The sequence below is a fragment of the Leucoraja erinacea genome, chromosome 2 (genome assembly GCF_028641065.1).
Source record: "Leucoraja erinacea ecotype New England chromosome 2, Leri_hhj_1, whole genome shotgun sequence".
Classification (NCBI taxonomy): Eukaryota; Metazoa; Chordata; class Chondrichthyes; order Rajiformes; family Rajidae; genus Leucoraja; species Leucoraja erinaceus.
In genome coordinates, this window is record NC_073378.1 from 23072486 (window position 1) to 23096015 (window position 23530).

The 23530-nt window shown below is 42.6% G+C and overlaps 1 protein-coding gene across 3 annotated transcripts in view; it reads right to left on the reverse strand.

Annotated features, from left to right (window-relative positions):
* The window catches only part of LOC129707610 (voltage-dependent L-type calcium channel subunit beta-2-like), a 343156-nt gene that overhangs the window by 166909 nt on the left and 152717 nt on the right, over nt 1-23530 (reverse strand). The window contains exon 1 of one of the 3 annotated variants that reach the window (XM_055652748.1): nt 19153-19991. The exons of the other annotated variants lie outside the window; for them this stretch is intronic. Coding sequence (XP_055508723.1) covers nt 19153-19233 — 81 coding nt within the window. The 5' untranslated portion in view covers nt 19234-19991. Of the gene's footprint in view, nt 1-19152; nt 19992-23530 lie in introns of those variants that run through there. 3 annotated transcript variants of the gene reach the window in all.

Here is a 23530-nt window from a genome sequence, read left to right on the forward strand (position 1 = left end):
AACAGTCTTCCAATTTATTCTTAATTTCAAGTTTAACACACTGCAGTAGTGCAGGATTTCTTTAAAGTAAGCTTATCTTCACCTTGATTTTTTTTCACTAACATTTTACAAATTAACAGAATATTTTGGACTACTATTTCTCAGACTTAAATTTAATTTCATTAATCCAGAATAAATGCAACAGCCTAAGGACTTGACTTCTTGGATTTGCCACTTTGCTATGTTTTAATTTTCTTTTTAAGAATTGGTTCAGGAAGTGAATCTGAACATTAGTACATTCTACTTTACATGAGATCAGGAACCCATTTTGGCTTTGAAGATGTGTCCAGCTGTTAACAGGCAAAGGCTGGAGATGAGATTCTTCTATTTCCAACATCGGGGGCCCATTTTTGGAAGTAGGGACAACAGTAGATATGGACTACATTATAAAGATTCAGAAAAGTCCATTTGGCATAAGTGGCAACACTGTATTTGAGGGTACAATTAGATAAAGTTCCAAAATGAGTAGTACAGTTTTCCAATTTACACTTATTCAAGTTTAAACTGCAGTATGGGCGAGCTGATTAAGATTTTCAAAAAACAAATTAACAAATATTGGACACAGAGATGATATGAATACACTATCCTGAGAGAGGTAATTCAAGAAAAATAGTCATAGGGACGGACATTCAGCATGAAATAGGCCCTTCAGCCCAACTCACCCATGCCGACCAAGATGCCCCATTTAATCTATTCCCATTTGCCAGCATTTGGCGGAACTTCCTTTACATGTGATTTGGGGATTGGGGATTGGTGCTGGGCCCATTGATGTTTGTGGTTTATATCAACGATTTGGATGAGAATGTACAAGGCATGACAAGTAGATTTGCAGATTAAACTAAAGTAGATGGTATCATATACAGTGGAGACGATTATCAAAAAATAGAGACAGATCTTGATCAGCTGGGCAAGAGGCTGAGGACTGGCTAATGGAGTGTAATGCAGCTAAGTGAAAGGTGTTGCATTTTGGAAAGTCAACCAAGGACAGGACCTTCACAATGAATGGTAGTACCCCGAGGAGTGTTGAAAAGTGGAGGGATCTAGGAGTACAGGTATATAGTTCTCCGAAAGTGGCGTCACAGGTAGATAGTAAGGTACAGAAGGCTTTTAGTGCATTGGCCTTCATCAGTCAGAGTACTGAGTACCAAGGTGGGGACATTATGTTATGATCATACAAGAAATTGGTGAGGCCACATTTGTAGTATTGTGTTTGGTTTTGGCCACTCTGCTATTGGACGGATGTTTTCAAACTAGAATAGAATAGAATAATTTTATTGGTCACATACACCTAGGTGTAGTGAAATGCTTCTTGCCATGCAGCACATAAAGAAAGAATACAGACATAACAATAATAAAGAAATTTAAACATAAAAACATCCCCCCACAATGGTTCCCATTATGAGGGAAGGCACAGTGTCCAGTCCCCATCCCATGTCCACCCATAGTTGGGCCTATTGAGGCCTCCACAGTTGCCTTTAAGGAGGCCCGATGTTCCAGGCTGTTCTCACCGGTTGATTGTACTCCGGCGTCGGGAGAATCCTCTCGGCGGTATGGGAACCCTGGAACGGCCTCTTCCCTCACTTGAGACCGCGGCTTCCGAAGTCAACAAGGTCCACCACTGGCGATCTCATCGAGAGATCCCAGGCTCCCGATGTTTAAGTTCAGCGCCGCCGCCCGCAGCTGGCCGCTCCAAAGACCCGCAGCTCCGCGATGTTTATCTCGGCGGTCTTCAGCTCACCAGAGCTCCAGCGCGGCGACCCGGGCAAGGCATCGCCCGCTCCGCTCCACGATAGCGCTCCAGCGCTGTGCCGCCGCCGAAGCCAAGGTTCTGGGCGGTCCCCGACAGGAAACGCCGCTCCAGGCCCGCTGGTAGGCCACGGGGACGGGTCGAAACTGCAGCCCGGAGAAAAGCTGCCTCTCCGACCAGGTAGGGACCCTGATAATATCCCCCATCCCCCCCTGCCCACCCCCCCACATAAAAAAGTCTAGACCTCCAGAACAAAAACACTTTAACTAACTAAAAATTAAAAAAAAAAGAGATGAAAAGACAGACAGCAAATGGCAAAGAGAAGATTTGCAAGGAAGTTACCAGAATCAAGGGCCTGATTTATACGGAAAAAGATTGGGCAGGCCAGGATTTAATTCCTTGGAACACAAGAAGCTCAGGGGTGATCTTATGGATGTGTATAAAATCATAATCAGGCTTGGATAGAGTGGAATGTGGAGAGGATGTTTCCACTAGTGGGAGCGTCTAGGACTAGAGGTCATGGACTCAGAATTAAAGGATGTTCTTTTAAGAAGTAGATCAGGAGGAATTAATTTAATCAGAGGGTGGTGAATCTGTGGAATTCTTTGCAATTTAAAAATGTAAAGGAGGAATTAATTTAATCAGAGGGTGGTGAATCTGTGGAATTTTTTGCCACAGAAGGCTGTGGAGGCCAAGTCAGTGGACATATTTAAGGCAGAGATAGATAGATTCTTGATTAGTACGGGTGTCAGGGGTTATAGGGAGAAGGCTGGAGAATAGGGTTTGGAAGGAGAGATAGATCGGCCGTGATTGAATGGTGGTGTAGACCATAGGCAGAATGGCCTAATTCTGCTCATATTACTTATGATCTGTTGATAAAGGGAATTGCTAAAGTGAATGCTAGATAAAGATTGATAAAGTGAATCCAGAGTGGGGGTGGGGGAGTGGGGGGGGCGTCAATAATCAGAGCACATAGCTTCTAGGTGAGAGGAACAAGATTGAATCATAAACTGAGGGGCAACCTATACACAGAGGGTGGTGGGTATATGGAACGAGCTGCCAGAGAAGGTAGTTGAGGCAGGTACTATACCAACATTTAAAAAGCACTTAGACAGTAATACACAGGAAAGGTTTTAGAGATATCGGCCAAATACTGGCAGATAGAACTAGCTTGGGGCATCTTGGTCAACATAGATGAGTCAGGCCGAGGGGTCTGCTTCCATACTGTATAATTCTATGATTCTAGCCAAGAAAAAAGTATCAAAAAGATTCCTAATGTTATGTGAAGCATACTTTCTCTACATAGATTCTCATTTTCAACTGTTCTAATTGAGACCAAATGCTGTATTTACTCCATTTACCTCTTTATTCCCATTTCTCTGATGTTTATCTTGCCTCTCATTGCGTCTAATTCTCTGCATTTTTGTTTTGGACCATGGATATAGTGGCTGAGCCCAAGGATAAGTGGAAGTGCAGTTCAGCTCCCATACACAGATCAGGAACTTCAGCTGGCAAGCCAGTCGCCTGGAGTATTGCGTACAGTTTTGGTCTCCTAATCTGAGGAAGAACATTCTTGCCATAGAGTGAGTACAGAGAAGGTTCATCAGACTGATTCCTGGGATGTCAGGACTTTCATATCAAGAAAGACTAGGGTATGTTAAAATACAGTAAACCAATCATAAAAAAATGTCCGGGGCCGCTGATTTGAGTGGCCAGTGCCAGTTATTAAAGTGTCCGTGCCAGCCGCAGACTCAGCCTCGTAGGCTTGTACTCGCTAGAATTTAGAAGATTGAGGGGGATCTTATAGAAACTTCCAAAATTCTTAAGGGGTTGGACAGGCTAGATGCAGGAAGATTGTTCCCGATGTTGGGGAAGTCCAGAACAAGGGGTCACAGTTTAAGGATAAAGGGGAAATCTTTTAGGACTGAGATGAGAAAAAAAATTTTCACACAGAGAGTGGTGAATCTCTGGAATTCTCTGCCACTGAATGTAGTTGAGGCCAGTTCATTGGCTATATTTAAGAGGGAGTTAGATGTGGCCATTGTGGCTAAAGGGATCAGGGGGTATGGAGAGAAGGCAGGTACAGGATACCGAGTTGGATGATCAGCCATGATCATATTGAATGGCGGCGCAGGCTCGAAGGGCCGAATGGCCTACTCCTGCACCTATTTTTCTATGTTTCTATAGCTGGAATGTCAATGTATAGGCAACCATCACAAATTTAGATATGCAGCACCGTGGCGCAGCTGGTAGAGTTGCTGCCACACAGCGCCAGAGACACGGGTTTGAACCTGACCTTCAGGTTCTGTCTCGGTGTAGTTTGCATGCTCTCCTGGTGACAGCATGAGTTCTCTGCATGGGCCTGTGTCCTCCAAATTTCCAAGGACATCTCATGCTAATAAGCCAACAGATGAGAAAGTGAGATAACATAGAACTTGTGTTAGTGGACGATAACTGGCCAACCTGGACTCAGAGGGCTGAAAGGACTGTTGCCATGCTGTATCTTTCAATGATTCAATTATACAAAACATTGCCTCGCAAACTATTCATGACTCATAAATTTAGAAGAAATTTAACCAAAGTATCTAAGGAATGCAGAATATTCTCATCGGACATGATAACCATATAACCATATAACAATTACAGCACAGAAACAGGCCATCTCGGCCCTACAAGTCCGTGCCGAACAACTTTTTTTCCCTTAGTCCCATCTGCCTGCACTCATACCATAACCCTCCATTCCCTTCTCATCCATATGCCTATCCAATTTATTTTTAAATGATACCAACGAACCTGCCGCCACCACTTCCACTGGAAGCTCATTCCACACCGCTACCACTCTCTGAGTTCCCCTTCATATTACCCCTAAACTTCTGTCCCTTAATTCTCAAGTCATGTCCTCTTGTTTGAATCTTCCCGATTCTCAAAGGGAAAAGCTTGTCCACATCAACTCTGTCTATCCCTCTCATCATTTTAAAGACCTCTATCAAGTCCCCCCTTAACCTTCTGCGCTCCAGAGAATAAAGACCTAACTTATTCAACCTTTCTCTGTTACTTAGTTGTTGAAACCCAGGCAACATTCTAGTAAATCTCCTCTGTACTCTCTCTATTTTGTTGACATCCTTCCTATAATTGGGCGACCAAAATTGTACACCATACTCCAGATTTGGTCTCACCAATGCCTTGTACAATTTTAACATTACATCCCAACTTCTATACTCAATGCATGATGCATGGTTGAATTGAATTTCTCTTTCTTGTATCCTAGACAGAACGAACAGTTTTTACACAACATATCAAGTGCTCCTTCACTAGGCCTCTGTATATATTTGAGTGAACTTTATATATCTATAATATAGCATTGTCTGTCTGTCTGTATTCTCATTTTCTAATTCTACCTGAAAGTTCACGTTCAGTGATTCATGTACAATGACACACAGGTTCTTCTCAACACCAATGTTCTTCAGTTTCTCACCATTTATAAGATAACCTGACTGCTGACGTAAATTCAGCAGAAGGTGCAAATTGGGTAAGATGTCCTTTTTATCACAACCTTCTATACGGACATATTCTTAACCACGTGATGGAGGAACTCTGGTCCGCATCTGGAGGGAAATGCATAGACTACGTTTCGAGTTGAGACCCTTCTTCAGACTCTAAAGATGCTGTTTGATCTGCTGAGTTCATCCAGCAGTTTGTTTTTTGCTCAAGATTCCAGCATCTGTAGTCTCTTGTTTCTCCTTAACAATTAGAATGGATACTATGGAATATATTTGGATATATTTTGTTACCCATAACCTACCTCTATCACATTGTTCATAAATCCTGATTTTATCTATCTGATAGTGATATTATATTTACAAATGTAACTCTATTTTTTTCTGTCAAAAGGATGGAGGCACAGATAATGATAGAAATTATAGTCAGTTCTGATAGAAATACACTGAAGGATGAGAAAATCATACCATTGTAGCAGCACCAAGCGTGGTGAATAAGGCCAGACGTCAGGCAGGTTCAAACAATAGTTTATTCCGATGTTACATGTTGGTCTACAGAAACTAAGTTGGTCCGATAACGTAATTATCATTGCTGCTGTAGTTGAGCGAGGTTGTTCTCTCGGGCTCAGCTACCTGATGACTCCCTAGGTCTCAAGGTGAGATAAGCATATGTAGCAGGACACTCCCCCTAGCCCATGGCGTCACGTGCCAGCCCTCGTAGCTACTGACGAGGGTTCGACCATAAGTGGTCTGTGATATATATATATATATAACACAGACCACTTATGGTATATACACATATATATATACATATATATATATATACACACACATACATACATATATACATACATATATATATATACATATATATATATATATATACACATACATACATATATACATACATATATATATCAGTAGCTATGAGGGCATATGGCATGTGACGCCATATATATATATTGTTCAGTGCCACATATAGAACAATGCAGCATACTGTCAGTGCACATACAATATATATTACACCATACATCTATATATAACACCATATATAATTACACACACACCTATAGACACAAGACCATAAATGGTGCACTGACTGGCTGACATACACATTTTTAATATATATTTATATATATGTACATGGTTCATGTACATACAATGACAATAAAGAAACTATTATATATGTTTTATATATATAAAACACAGACCACTTATGGTCGAACCCTCGTCAGTAGCTACGAGGGCTGGCACGTGACGCCACATATAGAACAATGCAGCACACTATCAGTGCTGAACATATTTCCAAGACCAATTCCTATCAGCCTAGGGGTAATCTATGCCTAATACCCTACATATGCATATGCCTATCGCAAATGTCACTATCATATCTGCCTCAATCACCACCCCCACCAGTGTGTTCCAGGCACTCACCATGCTCTGTGTAAATAAACCTGTCTTGTGCATCTCCTTTTAACATTGCTCCTCTTCCTTTAGTATTTTATACTTGGATCATATAATATAATCACATGGCAGGACATCAAAGAATATTTTTTTTGTGGTCATTTTGATCCGCAATATACCAAAAGCTCCGTAACAATTGGAGTTGGCCAATTTTCGATGGAGGAATGTCAAATCTAGCCATAGCAAACATCCAAGACTAATGGCTACCAGATGTTATTCAATGGTTTCCTTCAGCTCCATTTACCCTATTCCACTCTCTTAGGATGATTATCACTTGCCCAATCCAAAACTGGGAAACAACATTCAAAGTTTGCATTTTCTTCAATGATTGTCCTCCAGATTGATCAAGTTATTAAGTGGGGGAGGGGAGCAATTACTATACATAACTGTTTTTCACCTCACAAAAGACTTTGAGAGATTGCGATTACCCCTTTTCACATTAGCTGCCTACAGAAATACAGCATGTAAGGCATAAGCTTAATCAAATTGCAGACTGGGGACAAACAACATTACTTCAATGTCCACACATCTTGCCCAATCTTTCCAACCACATCTCTGCACCTCCAACAAGCTTCCCTCCATTGTAAAACTAATCTATAGGGCAAGAGGAAACTATTCCACTAATATTACCTGCACCTCGAGATACTCACGAGATGTTCACGTATCTAAACAATACGGACATTTGGAGGCTGAGGTCAAAATTGATGTCGACTCATTTACTCAAACACACAAAGGTTTGTGCCTACAGTTAACATCCACAAAATGTTAACATCGACCAATGTTGTGTACAAATTTGTTTTCTGAAACTAAAGATCCATAATGACATTATGAAGAATGTGGACCACTTCTCATTTTTACATTACCACTTCTCCATGGAGAACTCAATAATGAGGTTCACTAACAATTTTCAGTGTGTTAGCATAAACTCTGGCTAGACCTCTAGTTTAGGTTGGAGATACAGAATGAAAATGGGCTTTTCGGCCCACCATGTCCGTGCTGACTAACGGTCACCCCAACATTAGTTTTATTGTACAACACCAGGGGCAACATCCAGAAGCCTACAAATCTGCACAACTTTGAACTGAGGGATGAAATTGGAGGACCTAGAGGAAACCCAAATGGTAACAGGGAGAACGTGGAAACTCCATGCAGACAGCATCTGGATTCAGGATCGAACCCAGGTCTCCGGCGCTGTAAGGCAGCAACTCTACCGTGGTGCCATTGTGCCTCCTCTAATCCAACAAACGTTTTTGCTACTTTCAGCATTCATTCTTCAAGCACTCAGGTTTACTTCTGGAACATGTGCTACATACATCGGGAACTGCAAAGCACCAGAGGTGCTGCACCAAGGTCATCTCCGTAAAATGCTCCAAAAACACTGACAGAAAATCAAAAGTAAAATTAACATCCATTGATAGGACCAGGACAAGATCCTCTCTCACGCCATCCTCCACACTGAGGCCCAGTTATACTTAACTCCATCAAATTGGGCAATCCCACCAGCCCAGTTATACTTAACTCCATCAAACTTTATTTGCAATCCCACCAGCAGACCTTCAAAACTGATGATAGACACAAAATGCTGGAGTAACAGGCAGCATCTCTGGAGAGAAGGAGTGGGTGACATTGAGTCGAGCCCTTCTTCAGACGATCAAAACTAATATTCTATTCGGAATTCCATAGAAACATAGAAAAATAGGTGCAGGAGTAGGCCATTCGGCCCTTCGAGTCTGCACCGCCATTCAATATGATCATAGCTGATCATCCAACTCAGTATCCTGTACCTGCCTTCTCTCCATACCCCCTGATCCCTTTAGCCACAAGGGCCACATCTAACTCCCTCTTAAATATAGCCAATGAACTGGCCTCAACTACCTTCTGTGGCAAAGAATTCCACAGATTCACCACTCTCTGTGTAAAAAATGATTTCTCATCTCGGTCTTCATTCTGGCATGAAGTTACCTGATGGACTGATAAAAAGATTTGAGGATGTTCTCAGAGCTGAAACTGTGACAATTTCTCTGCATTGGCACTGGAGAAAGAAATCTCTAACCTTGCATTAGATCAGTACTGGAACAGGTACAGAAACTCCCTTCATATGGATGCAGCGGAATGGTTGTTGAGTACCAAGGCAGTAGATAATATGCTTGAGTATAGTTTATTATTTTTTAAAGTGTTGTATTCTGATTTTTGTTCATTCGTGGTTTTTGACAGACAAGTAATCCCGAGCACATTGCCTAACAGTCTTTGCAGTAAGTTTTGTGTCATCTTTGATCTGCATTTATTCCCACTAACTCATACATTCATTTCACCCGACACTCATGTAATGACATCTTCAGCAGCAAGAACCTTGTTATTGATGACTAGATTGACTTTGGACCAAAAGTTGACACCAGGAGACCTTCAAAAGTTGCAATGTGAGCATTTATTTCATGAGGGCTAGAATATAAAAACAGGGTTGGAATACTGAGGCTTTATAAGGCACAGTGAATTATTGTGAGCAGTCTTGGGCCCCATATCTGAGGAAGGGTGTGCTGACATTGGAGAGGATCCAGAGAAGGTTTACGAGAATGATCCCAGGAATGCTTAGGTCAACATATGATGAGTGTTTGATGGCACTGGGCCTGTTCTCGCTGGAGTTTAGAAGTTTCTTTGAGTAAGTCCACTGCACATGCCGCAATCAGTTATGAATTTTCAAATGATGCACAAAAACAAGTATTTCGCTACCGTAGAAGAATAATTTATCCCATGGATTAGTTTAGTTTTGTTTGTTGTCATGTGTACCATCGGAGGAGGAGCCATCCTGTTGAAACGCTGGTGCAAATCAGCACCTTGTCCGCTCAATTCCCTTTTTAAATTCGCCAATTTTTTAGTGAGGCTTTGTCCTATGTTTGAGAGGGGGACCTTATTGCAACTTAACAAAGAGTGAAAGGCCTGGATAGAGTGAATATTTCCACGAATGAGAGAGCCTAGGACTAGAGACCATAGCCTCATGAATAAAAGGACACACCCTTAGATAAGAGATGAGGTATTTTGTTAGTCAGAGGCCGATGAATCTGCGGAATTCATTACCACAGACGACTGTGGAGGCCAAGTCATTAGATATTTTAAAATGCATATTGACAGATTCTTGATCAGTAAGGGTGTCAGTGATAATGGGGAGAAGGCCTACCATATTTTTTGTCTATGTTTTTATGTATTGTTTTTGTTATTTTTTTTTGTTGGGTGTGTGTGTGGGGGGGTGGGGGTGGGGTGGGAGGGAGGGGGGGTAACTTTTAATCTCTCCCTGCACGGGAGTCCCGACCTTTTCTTTGTCGGGTCTCCGTTGTAGTTGGGGCTGCAACGAGGAGCGGCCTCCAACAGGATGACCGGGGGCTCTGGTGCCGACGAATCACCTCACCGTCGCGGAGCTGGCCGAGTCCAGAGCGGGTGGAGCGGTGGAGGAGCGCTGCTGCGGCCCGACCTCCGGAGATTCGGAGGCTGCAACTGCGGGTCTGGCGGACGGCGGCACCGGGAGCCCGCAGGTCCCTGGAGGGAGACCGTTTTTCAGGGCTCCCGCAACGGCGACTTCTCCCGCCCGAGTTGCGGGGTCGAAGAGCTCCTGGAGCGGGGCCTCACAGCACCGCCCCGCGCGGCTTGGAATGGCCGTGGGACTCCGCGAGCGCACGCCGGGGGCTCCAACACCGAGACCCGGTGTGCGACCTTGCACCACCCGGCGTGGCTTTAATGGCCGCGGGACAATCACCATCGCCAGCCGGGGGCTTTGACTTTGACATCGGGGGGGCTGGGGGAAGAGCAGTGGAGAGATACGTTTTTTTGGCCTTCCATCACAGCGATGTGATGGATGTTTATGTAAATTATGTTGTGTCTTGGGTCTATTTGTTTGTAATGTATGGCTGCAGAAACGTCATTTCGTTTGGACCTCAAGGGGTCCAAATGACAAATAAATTGAATCTTGATCGAGTATGTTGCAAAATAATCCAAGCATGCGAGCAGCCACAGAGCAACTAAAGATCCACATCCTTTGCTTTTTCTATATTCAGAGCCAATAACGATTAGACACCTCACGAAATCCACACAAGATTTCCTGCTTTCCATTCTCTGTTGCAATATCCTGCCTGCATTGTCTGTTTGAAATACTGGAAGAATAGGTGCGGAAGATTTGATTTGAGATAAAGGCTCTGAACAAAAAGATATTGCTGACAGCTCCTAAAAGGGTTTCACAGGAGTCAGTCTGCTACACATGCAGCAAGAATGGATCACAGTTGAAGCAGGTTAAAGACCCACAAACATAAAACAACTACTTTTATTCATGTGAGAATATTCTGCACCTGCTCTTTCTCATACATTGAGATATTGAGAACAGGCACACTCATGATTAGCAATACATACACAGCAGATATTCACTGACTAACTCGCTCTGAGAGAATTACTGTAGAGTGGAAAGTCAAACTGTGGAGACAGGCTTTTGGCCTAACCGAGTCCTCACTATCAACAAGCATCCCGATATTCACATCCTACACTAATTCTGTTATATTTTCCCCACATTCCTATCACATCACCCAGAATATACCATTCATTTAACGTTTGTGGCAATTTACAGCAGTCAATTGTTTTTTTTAATTAGGGTAGCACAGCGGTAGTTTTTGGTGCCTTACAGTGACTGGCACAGGTGTCTGTACGGAGTTTGTACATTCTCCCTGTGACCACATGGGTTTTCTCCAGGTGTCCTGGTCTCCTCCCATACTCCAAAGACGTACAGGTTTGTAGGTTAATTGGCTTCTGTCCCTAGTGTGTGTAGGATTGTGCTGATATAGGGGTTGATCGCCGAGGAGGGCAGACATGGTGGCCTGTTTCCGCACTGTCTGTCTAATGTAAGTCTAAATTAAATTAAACTACCCACTTTGATACCTTTGGGATGAAGAAGGAAACCAAAGCACCCGGTGGAAATCCATGCAGTCACAAGAAGAAACTGCAAACTGCTATTGTCGGGAATTGTGAAAATTATAAGGAAGATGAGTAGGTTATAATCTGGTTAAACCTAGAGGTCACACACTGGGGAAGCATGATGGCCAACATAGAATGTTAGGACAGTAATAAGTAGATGTGTCAATGTACTTAGTCTTCACAGCACAGCTTAATTAAAATAGCTAGAACTAATACACTCTGTGAAAAGCAGGCTTCCTTATCTATTGAGGGGAACAGCCAAAACTAATGCACTCTGCTGAAAAGCAGGCTTCCTTATCTATTGAAGAGGGGATAGTCATTTGCAGTTCTGTCTAGGTTCTTATCCGTTGCAACCTTGAGATTACAGCAGCTCTTTATCACTGTGTTTAGTAGGCAAATATCCCAAACGTTAACAAGTGGCCTTTTTTTACTAAGTCATCCCTATCGAAATCTCCCTACAGGGACATTGACATCTATGGTATCTATTTGTTAGATATATGGGAGAGAGATTTTCAAAACAACAGGAAACTTAATGTTAAAGTTAACTCTAGGAAAGGCAAAGATGAAAGGTTACAACATTGGTAAAGATGAAAGGTTACAACATTGATCAATTTTTCATTTCATTTATTTCAACTCCACAAGTAACAATTGAATCATGAGAATATAAAAATGCTGTAGGTGCAAGGAATTGTTGAAACATTTGGTTTTACTCAGAGTAAAGGCCTTCAAAGTCCAACTTGTACGATAGACTCACCACTGATCCACAAGCTTTTTCATTTTGTGTCTGTGCCTATCCAAGTAAAGCCAGATACATGGTATTGACACAGCATAAAATAGCACAGAATTCCCTCCTGCACTCCACACAGAGAGCACCTAAAATCGGATTGAACCGATGTCTTCCGCACTGGAACACAGTGACTCTATTAGCTGTCCACTGTGCTGCAGCTCCTCTTTAACATGCATTTACTTTTCTACATTCTATCTATGTATCTATATTATACTAAAAGTCTTGTCTTGTTTGGACGTCTATCTGTCTGTCTGCGTGCGATCGATCTCAAAGAACTGCGCAAAACAGTACACAATAACGCAAACATTTTTGTTGAACCATACTCAGCTTTTTCCCGTTGTCGTTCTTACAAGTTTCCTTCAGATTTGATGTTATATTTCATGTTATTGATATTAAAAAAGCAAAGTTTGAAAATAATAACTGCCTTTGAGAGGGCGTCTCCTCCAGCAGCTTCCAGTGATGATGTCACAGTGGCATCTCACAGTTGTCCAATCACAATGGGATCTCATTTAGACAAGCTGCCGTAAAGATTCCGAAAACCAAAAATGACATCACAATGCGATCTCTGCTGCCAATATACAAGATACGAGAGTGTTTTTACATTGTTGTAAGGAGAGGGACATAGTGGGGGAGATTTAAAAGTTTTAAAGTGACATTTAAAAGTTGGATTTCTTCACATCTGCGCTGGCAGTTAGGCAGTTATGACATCACAATGCCCTACCGGGTACAATGTTTCTATCCCAGAACATTGAGTCCTTCACAGCAAATGTCCTTCAGGGAAAGAATCTGCCAGCCTAACCCAGCACAGCAAAGTTTAATGATTAGATTTGGATAACAAAAGATAGCCCTGTCGGTGGCACCTACATCACATTAAAAAAAATGCAATTGCACTAAGATTTAAAGTTTAAAATTACCTGCAGTTGAGGACTATGGGTGAGTGGTGGAATATTGCATTGGGGGAACGGGTTGCGCTGGGGGAATGGATGAGGGGCGGAATATTGTATTGGGGGAACGAGTTGCACTGGGGGAATGGATGAGGGGCGGAATATTGCATTGGAGGAACGGGTTGACCTGGGGGAATGGATGAGGGGTGGAATATTGTATTGGGAGAACGGGTTGCATTGGCGAAATGGGTGAGTGGTGGAATATTGCATTGGGGGGGGGAAATGGGTTGTGTAGGAGACAAGGTCTCCCGTGTGACAGGGACCCAACGGGTAAGTGGTGGAATCTTACATTGGGGAATGGGTTGTGTTGGGGGACCAGGCCTTCCGTGGGGGCAATGGGTGAGTGGTGGATTATTGCCTTGAGGGAACAGGTCATTGGGGACGGGGCCCAATGGGTCCCACTTGGTCTAGTATACTATTAAAAGTCTCGACTTGTCTGTCTGTCTGTGATCTCAAGAGCTACGCCAAAACAGTACACATTAGCACAACATTTTTTTGCAGAATCTTACTCAGCTTTTTCCCGTCGTCATTCACATCAAATTTCTTCACATTGATGGTATATGTCACAAATAATTTACATTTAAAGTTTTAAAAAAGCCAACTTTGAGAATAATAACTGACTGAGTGTGAGACTTTTCTAGAAGCATGTTGTCACAATGGCATCTCACACTCTAGGAAATTTTTTTGCAGAATCTTACTCAGCTTTTTTCCGTGGTCATTTGTATCAGGTTACTTCACATTTGATGTTAAATTTCATGTTATTGATATTTAAAGTTTAAAAAAAGCCAACTTTAACAAGATATTTTCTGTTAATATCCTTGCTGCACCAGCTTCCAACAGACTTTGGTTCAAAGTTGCAATACAGGAACACTCTTGTGCTTCCACCAAGTTTGTACCTGAATGGGATATCACAGTCCTCTACCTGACATTTGCAACAATGTTGCCATCCTACAACACTTACGTCATCTCCTGGTATTGCAATTGGGGAAGTGCAATTGGAATTTATTTATTTATTTATTTATTTTTAAATATAAAAGTCCAGTGCTGGGGGAGGAAGGAGTGGGCTGGAATCTTACGTTCGGGAACGGGTTGCGTTGGGGGACCAGGCCTCCCATGTGACAGGGACCCAACAGGTCCCAGTTGGTCTAGTACCTTATAAAAATGAAACCATTTGTTAAACAATTTGAGGTAACATTATGTTACTCATCAGGAAGGCTGGCTACTTCTGGTGGTGGAGTTGGATTCATGGGAGGTGGTCTTAGAGGGGAGGATCATAAAATCATGTAATAAGTAAATAAGATCATATAAAATTCTTAGAGGATTGGACAAGGTAGATGATCCCGATGTTGGGGGAATCCAGAACCAGGGGTCACAGTTCAAGAATAAGGGGTAGGCCATTGAGGACTGAGATCAGGAAAAACTTTTTCACTCAGAGAGTTGTGAATCTGTGGAATTTTTTGCCGCAGAAGGCATTGGAGGCCAATTCACTGCAAGTTTTCAAGAGAGAGTTAGAATTAGAAATGGAATAGAATAGAATGCCTTTTATTGTCATTCAAACAGCTTGGTTTGAACAAAATTGCATTTCTACAGTCTTAACATTACAAAAAAACCCTTAACACAATTTACACTAACATCCATCACAGTGAATCTTCAACACCTCCTCACTGTGATGGAAGGCAAAAGTCTTATCTCTTCCCTTTGTTCTTCTCCCGCAGTCCAGCAGTCCAACTGCATCACTGAGGCGACTGGGGTTCATGATGTTAACGCCCCCGTTGGGCGATGGTAAGGCCCGTTGCCGTTTAAGCCGCGCCGGGCGATGTTAGGCCCCGCTCCGAGTCCTTTAAACCCTGCGATTGCAGCGGGAGAATTTGCTGTTGTCGGAGCTCCGAAAAGCGGTCTCCCACCAGGGACCTGCGAGCTCCCGATGTTCTTGTCCACCGGTCCTGCGGTCAGAGCCTCCGAAGCTCCGAAGTCGGGTTGCAGCCGCGCGCCACCACAGCTCTCCCCGCTCTGAAGTCCGCCAGCTCCACGTTGGCGAGTCTGCAAGCTCTGCCACTGGAGACCTCAGGTTGGTTCCGGTTGGAGGCAGCCGCCGGCTCCACGATGTTAGACCCAACGACACCGGAGACCCGACAGGGAAAAAGTCGGGTCCCCGTACAGGGAAGAATTTAACGGTTTCCCCCACCCCCACATAAAACAGTTAAAAAATAATAAAACTAGAATCAAAAACATACATTTAACGAGACGAAAAAAAAAAGACAGACGGACTGCAGTCGAACCGCTGCCGTTAGGTGCTGCCACTCTCCAGACCTCTAGCTCTGAAGGCTAAGGGAATCAAGGAATATGGGAAAAAAAAACAGAATGGGGTACTGATTTTGGATGATCTGCCATGATCATATTGAATGGTGGTGCTGGCTTGAGGGGTCGAATGGCCTAATCCTGCACCTATTTTCTATGTTTCTATGTTGTGAACGTGCTGCTGGGGTTGGGGGAGGGTTGGGGGGAGGGGGGGTGGGGGGGGGATGGCAGAATACTATAGTGGAATTTACAGTAAGAGTCTTGTGAATGGGTATATGGATATGTTGGGGAATGGAGGGATTAAGTGCAGGCAGATAAGATTTGGTCTTGACATCGTGTTTGGCAAAGACATTGTGGGCTGAAGAGCCTTGTGTCATGATGTTCACATGGTCACTTTTGTTTATCACTCCATTCCCTGCATATCCACGCGCCTATCCAAAAGTCTCTTGAATGCCATTATTATATCTTCCCCCACCTCCACCCTTGGCAATGTATTCCAGCCACTCACCACTCTGTGTGTAAAAAAAAAAAAAACTTGCTTCACTGATGAATGAGGCTCGCTTAAACAATAGTACTGTTTTGTTATATTTCATGTCTATCAACCACAATTACCGACCTCAAATCCAATTGACATCCTCATGGAAAATTAGGCCCATTCCACCATTTGTGATGGGTAGTATCTTTGTGTTTTGATCACCTTGCGGTGATTAAACCAATGTAAAATTCAACTTTATTCTTCAAGGTTCATCTTCTCAGCTGCATCCTCTCTATCTGCACCTTCTGTATCTTTGCCATATACAACATAATTTTCCAATGACTGACCAAGCAGATGGTCAGTTATCAGTCTTGCACTTGTATTACCATGAAATACCAGTGCGAAAGCCACCCAGTGTGACTCACTCTAATTACCCGTGCCCTCTTGGAAAGCATCTGCCATCTTCACTGGCCTCTCTGTGGCAGGTAGCTCAGATAGAAAATAGCACACGGGTGGAAAATGAAAAGAAAAACCTATGCCCACTCATACATGGCACAGATCTTTGCAATTATGCTGCACTCCCCGGACACTGGTGTTATTAGTTTGTACATTTAGTTACCAAAAATGCTCATCCTTCATTTACAATGACATTTGAGCTGTTGTACATTATTTACGATGTTCTTTGCACTTCTTAATTTGCACTATGAGTAGGTAGAGGTTTTTAATTACCATTCCCACTGATGATGTGTCACTGAAGCAAGTGATGCTAAACAACATTTCACAATCCTTCGCAATTTTTCTTCGAGAACGTATAAAGAAGACAATTTCACAGGGATGGAATAAAACAGTTTTCAACACATTCATTGTCGAGGATAACCATGGAATTCTACATTTTTGATGTACACACAAAACATTGCCATTCTTCTGAAGATAGGCACAACTACTGAAGGTAGTAACTCAGCCGGTCAGACAGCATCTCTGGGGAAAAGGAATAGGAGCTGTTTCGGGTCGAGACCCTTCTTCAGACCGAGTCAGGGGAAAGGGAAACGAGAAATATCCATGCTTTGCCATACTTCAGTTTGACTGCTGATCTTGCAGTTTTTTTTTAATATTACAAACAGTAATCTAGATTAGTAAGCAGTTTTTAATCTTGTCTGGCGAACTTTCAAATTGCTTTCAATGTGTGTTTCTCCCCCATATTCCCAGCACAAGAGCCAGGAAGATTTTATGCATTTGATGATATTTGACCTCCAAGCAAAAAAAAAAACGCAGTGTTAACTCCGTGCCAATCTCCAGTACCACAGCTGATAATATTTGAAAAGCAAAATAGGTCGCCCTGTTTAATTAAAGATTTATGCAATAAGTCAACATGGTGCCCATCCCCAATAGCAGCTGGATCACAGAATTATTACATACAGCACATAATAGGAGGCTCACAAAGAATGACCAAATCAACTTGGATTTAGGTTGAGGAGCACTTTATATTAGAAGAATTAATCTCTAACTTGGACTGGCATCTGTTCTTCCTGCTTTAGACCCTATTGCAGAGACCGGCTTCACTTGGATTTAGTTGAGATGGCAAGTATGTATATATAAAAACTAAAGATTCACAAAAGCTGACCGATGTTTCATTTCCTGAATGAGAAAGCATTAAGGTATATACAATGAAATTGAAAGGATTGCGTATGTATATGCAGCTTGTTTAATCTGAACTCCTCTTTGATTCACAATCTATCCATCTGTTTCCTAGTATGTATGTTTTATTTTAGCTTCAGCAGGTGTACTCCCAAATTGATCAACTCTCATTTTGAGAAACAATTCTCGTGCACCCGAGTGATACACATCTACTGCTTTTCATCAATATCTCCACAATAAGCACACCTAAAATTTATTTCTCAAATAACATCAATCCATAGGAAGGATGTCAACAAAATAGAGAGAGTACAGAGGAGATTTACTAGAATTTTGCCTGGGTTTCAGCAACTAAGTTACAGAGAAAGGTTGAACAAGTTAGGTCTTTATTCTTTGGAGCGCAGAAGGTTAAGGGGGGACTTGATAGAGGTTTTTAAAATGATGAGAGGGATAGACAGAGTTGACGTGGAAAAGCTTTTCCCACTGAGAGTAGGGAAGATTCAAACAAGGGGACATGACTTGAGAATTAAGGGACAGAAGTTTAGGGGTAACATGAGGGGGAACTTCTTTACTCAGAGAGTGGTAGCTGTGTAGAATGAGCTTCCAGTGAAGGTGGTGGAGGCAGGTTCGTTTTTATCATTTAAAAATAAATTGGATAGTTATATGGACGGGAAGGGAATGGAAGGTTATGGTCAGAGCGCAGGTATATGGGACTAGGGGAGATTATGTGTTCGACACGGACTAGAAGGGTCGAGATGGCCTGTTTCCGTGCTGTAATTGTTATATGTTATATTTGGTACCAACAAGAGTACAATTTCCTTTTATCTTAATAAGGAAAAGGTGTATTCGCTATAATAGCATTCAATGAGCCTTTAATTAAACAACCGGGACAAATTATGCAGCAGTTCTAATCAATTTCTAGGTCAGCATTCCTTGCATATATTCCAAAGATTTCATAACTTTTAGAAAACAATCTCTTATTTCACACAATAATAAATCTACAATTAATGAGGTCGGTCACACTGTTACTACTGATACGGTTACTGTGTGGCTGAAGTGATAGAACGTCTTCATTTATCGTACATTCAGAAGCAGGAAAAATATCTTGGTGGAAGTTTACCTGCACGGTAGTTTTGAAAATGACTAAATCAGAATGTTTTGCCAAATAATTAACCGTAAATACAGATTGTAGTTATTATCCATTTTTTGGAATACAGTAATAAAGTCTGAAAGTACACATCAGCGCAATAACAGCAAATAACATTCTGGAAACTAAAAATATTCACATTCTCGTCACAAGTTTAAAGGTTTGAAGTACTTACCCACGAGACATTTTTGGCCTTGGGTGTTTTAAGCATGGCAACATGTAGCGTTGTGAAAACCAAAAGCAACCCCACCAGCATGGGAAGCTTGGTGGAGATGACCAGTTGTAGCAGTCACCCAAATCTATATAGTTCCCTGGCCTGGTTAACGGAGGCACAGCGGTAGTTAAAAGAAATGCCAACACATTGAGCCATGTCCACTTCTGCCATTGTTGTTAAAATACTGCGTCTGTCCCCAAGGTACCATTTAAAACATCTTTCCACAGACCGTTCCCAATGATAAATCCATTATCTCCACCACAGAGAGGCAGATTCTTCTATCCCACAGAAATTGTCATAAATGCAGAGTGGGAATGAGACGTATCACATATCTTTCACTTGCCAGGGGTGGAGCCGGAGCTAAGACAGACACTGCTGTGCCCAATCACACACTAAGCCTTAATGAAGACTTTGAGCCTGTGGCTTACGCAAGCATTAAGACATAAATAAATACTGAAAAGGACTAGCACTGGGAAGACCTTGAAGGGCTGCTGCTATTCTCTTCTGTTTTCATTGCTGTATCCCACAACAAAGCCAAACTTCAGTCTTATTCATGGTGATGTCAGCAACCTGTTCTCTATCCATTTAATAATGCATGTGCAAAAGTAGTCGGTGCCGACTAATTTTTACCTAGTAATGCTCTCTGATAGCTGCAGAGTCACATGGTACATCTGGTGTGAACAGGGCCCCACGGCTGGAGTCAAGTAACCTGACAGCAACAATTCTCTGAGGAGAAACAAAGCATTCAGAATCACCTGGAAACAGATTCCAATCTTCCCTCTGCTCGTTCTCTCGTTCACCCTCTCTCTCTCTCTCTCTCTCTCTTTCTCGCCCGTATACTCTCTTCCCTTCTATTGCTCTGTTTCACCTCACGTCAATCTAGATTAGTTAAGTAGATCCAGGCTAAATTTTACAACTATCACTACTGATTAGTGTGGGTTGATTGAAGGCAGATTATAGACAAGGGTCTCTCCCTTTACAAAGTTCTTTGATCCCCGCAGCAGGGCCTGCTGCAATAATACATTTTGAATCGTTACAGTTTATTTCTGAGGAAATCACTACTCTAACAAAAAATGTTACATATATAAGTTAAATACAAACTCAGATATTGTTAAAACAACAATTTAATGTATAGAATATTTGTCTCAAAATCCAATAGTTAATAATACTGGAATTTAATCTCCATTGAGAACTGCTCGTTCCCTACAAAACTACGATATTTGTACTTACTGTGAAGAATTTAACACACTATTTTTTTATTTTCTTAAATAGTGAAGTTTCATTACATTATAAAAACAGCCTCTATGTTAAATTAACTTGATTGATCCAGGTTTGCCAGGTTATATAAAAGCATAACATGTCACCTTGCTCCAGACGGATCGGTGCACCATTTCCCAGCCTCAGAAGATGCTCACAGTCTGCAGAGAAATGCTAGGAACACGGATTCACAACCAGAGGGTGTTTGTTTCCATGGCAACGCTCACCAGATTCCAGCGACGAAGAATAATTCAAAAGCGCCAATGATAGAGGGGTAATGAATTTACATTTCCCAGTCATTTAGTTTCAATATATAATTACTGGAGTTCTGTTCCACCACTGGAAATATGGGAGTTCTAGCTGCTGGTTTGGCTCAGAATCTGTATCAGGATAAACCCTGGGAATGGGGTCATTTACATCAAGGGGATGGAAACTCGCACTTTAAATGCCACTTAATATTCCTTCAAAATCCCAGGATACTCAAGTATTTGTTGCCGATTGGGCAAAGAAGGGAATTGAAGATGAACACGGAGTAATATTTAAATTTTTTAAAATTCTTAAATTTAAAGCAAACTGCAAGAATTATTTTGCTGTTTTTGGTAACATTGGTAATGTACATTTTTATTCATTCAAAGTGAAATTCAGAATTCCATTTTGACCATAATTTCCATGCTCAGTGGTTACACTGGTGCCTCTTCAATGGATAGTTCTAGTTCATGTTCTTATTCCTTTCTTCAGATCTCTGCAAGGTTTTCCAGCTATAGTACACGTTCATGTTATAGGAGAAAAATTAGGCCATTTGGCCCATCAAGTCTACTCTGTCATTCAATCATGGCTGATCGATCTATCGTTCACCCTCAACCCCACTCCTGCTATCCATTAGACATAATCATACCAACGTTAAGAGTGTAGATAGTAGAGTCCATTCACAAGGGTCACCACATTTTAGGCACCATCATACGGAGCAACAAGGACACAGGCAGCCCAGTAATTGTAAAACACAATTAGCACATATCCATTCCAGGGTGGAAATCACTGTCAAAATATGGGGGGGGGGGTACAATTTCTTGGTGGTTGCGCGCACACGTGCACGCACACACACACGAGGCTTCGGCCGTGGGCCCTGTGGACGGTAACATCGGGAGCTGACCTGGTTGGTGAACGACTCCGAACTCCAGCAACAGCAGCTTTGTCCGCCCCGAATTGTGGGGCTTGAATTGGCCCGTTCGCGGGGCCTTTCATCACCCACCGTGGCTTAAAATCGGCCGGCGGGGGCTTCAACATTGGGAGTCTCGATGCAGCAGATTGATTTTAAGCCGCACCGGGCGATGAAAGGCCCTGCGAATGTGTCGATTCAGCCGCTTGAATCTTTCAAAAGCTACAATGTGAGATAAGTAACACTTAAACAAATAAAACAGAAGCAAATAAAGGCAAACAGAAGTACCAACCTTGGAGGGACAGTGAATGAGGGACTTACCTGCAAGCCAGCCAGGAAACCCGTTCGACCAGAGCCCTTAATGACCTGACCCGTTTAAATCCGATACCCGTTTAAATTTTTCGCAGTCACCAATACATCCAATTAGTTCAAATGGTAATTGTACCCGATCAGACAGTTTTAAGAAATTCTCCGTGAATACCTTCAGTAATACTTGAAGGTCAAAACACAATTGGTGACACATTGGGTTAATACGATAGTTAGTGTGGCGGCGCCTAATCGCAGCGGCTCGACTTCAGTCGTCTGTCTTTTTTTTAATTTTTGTCTTGTTAAATGTATGTCTTGAGCCTAGTTTTTATTATTTTTTTAACTGTGTATATGTGGGGGGCGGGAGCTGTGGGGGAAACCGTTTAATCTCTTCTCTGTACAGGGACCCGACTTTCTCCCTGTCGGGTCTCCGATGTGGTTGGCCCTAACATCGAGGAGCCGGTGGCGGCCTCTGGTCGGGCCTAACCTGAGTGCACCAGTCGTGGAGCCTGCGGACCTGACATTGTGGAACTGGCCGTCTTCAGAGCGGGAAGAGCTGTGGTGGCGTGCGGCTGCAACCCGACTTTGGAGCTTCGGAGGCTCCGGCTGCAAGCTCCGGACAGGTACATCGGGAGCTCCAGGTCCCTGGTGGGAGACCGCTTTTCAGAGCTCCCTCAACGGCAACTTCTCCCGCTGGAATCGCGGGGTTTAAAGGACACGGAACGGGGCCTAATATCGCCCGGCGTGGCTTAAACGGCCACAGGACTTACCATCGTTCGCCAGGGGCTTTAACATCGGAGCCCCAGTTCGCCTCGACGCTGCAGTTCGACTGCTGGACCGCGGGAGAAGAACAAAGGGAAGAAATAAGACTTTGCCTTCCATCACAGTGAGGAGGTGTTGGAGATGGATGTTTATGTAAACTGTGTTAAGTGTGGGTCTTGGGTTTTTTTGTAATGTAAAAACTGTAGAAAATGAAATTTTGTTCAAACCAAGTCGTTTGATTGACAATAAAAGGCATTCTATTCTATTCTATCTATTCTATTCTTAATAGAGACATTTAACAAGCGCTTAACGGTGACACCCCCACTGTCTCGCAGAAAACGGAGATTTTAATTGATTTTTTTCACCGAATTTCAAAATCTGGATTACAAAACATGGGGGGGATTGTCCCCCAATGCTCAAAACATGGGAGGGACGTGCAGGATTTCCGCCCATGCATGTGCGTGTATTTGTGTGACATGCAACTGTTTAACCTGCCTGTTCAAACATGGCCAAATTTAAATTATTTCATACATTGCTCCAGACAGCGCAGTTGATTGAGCTTTGTGTCATCCTTGCTGCCATCTTTGGATCAATGTCAATGTTTGTTTGAATTTGCTCCTTGGGTTGTTTTGCTGCATTGAAAGCAGAGGAAGAATGCAAGTTGTATGTATTCAACAATTGGTGCAGATAGTGCCGTTAACGAGCTGGTCCAGGAATAGTTCTAGTAATTGGCTCTTTAACAGGGCAGGTGGGACCTATAGAAGAGAAACGGGTTATACCTGAACTGGATGGGAACCATTATTCTTCCTGGGAGTTTTGCTAATGCTACTTGAGAGGAACCAGAGCAGTGGATCAGGA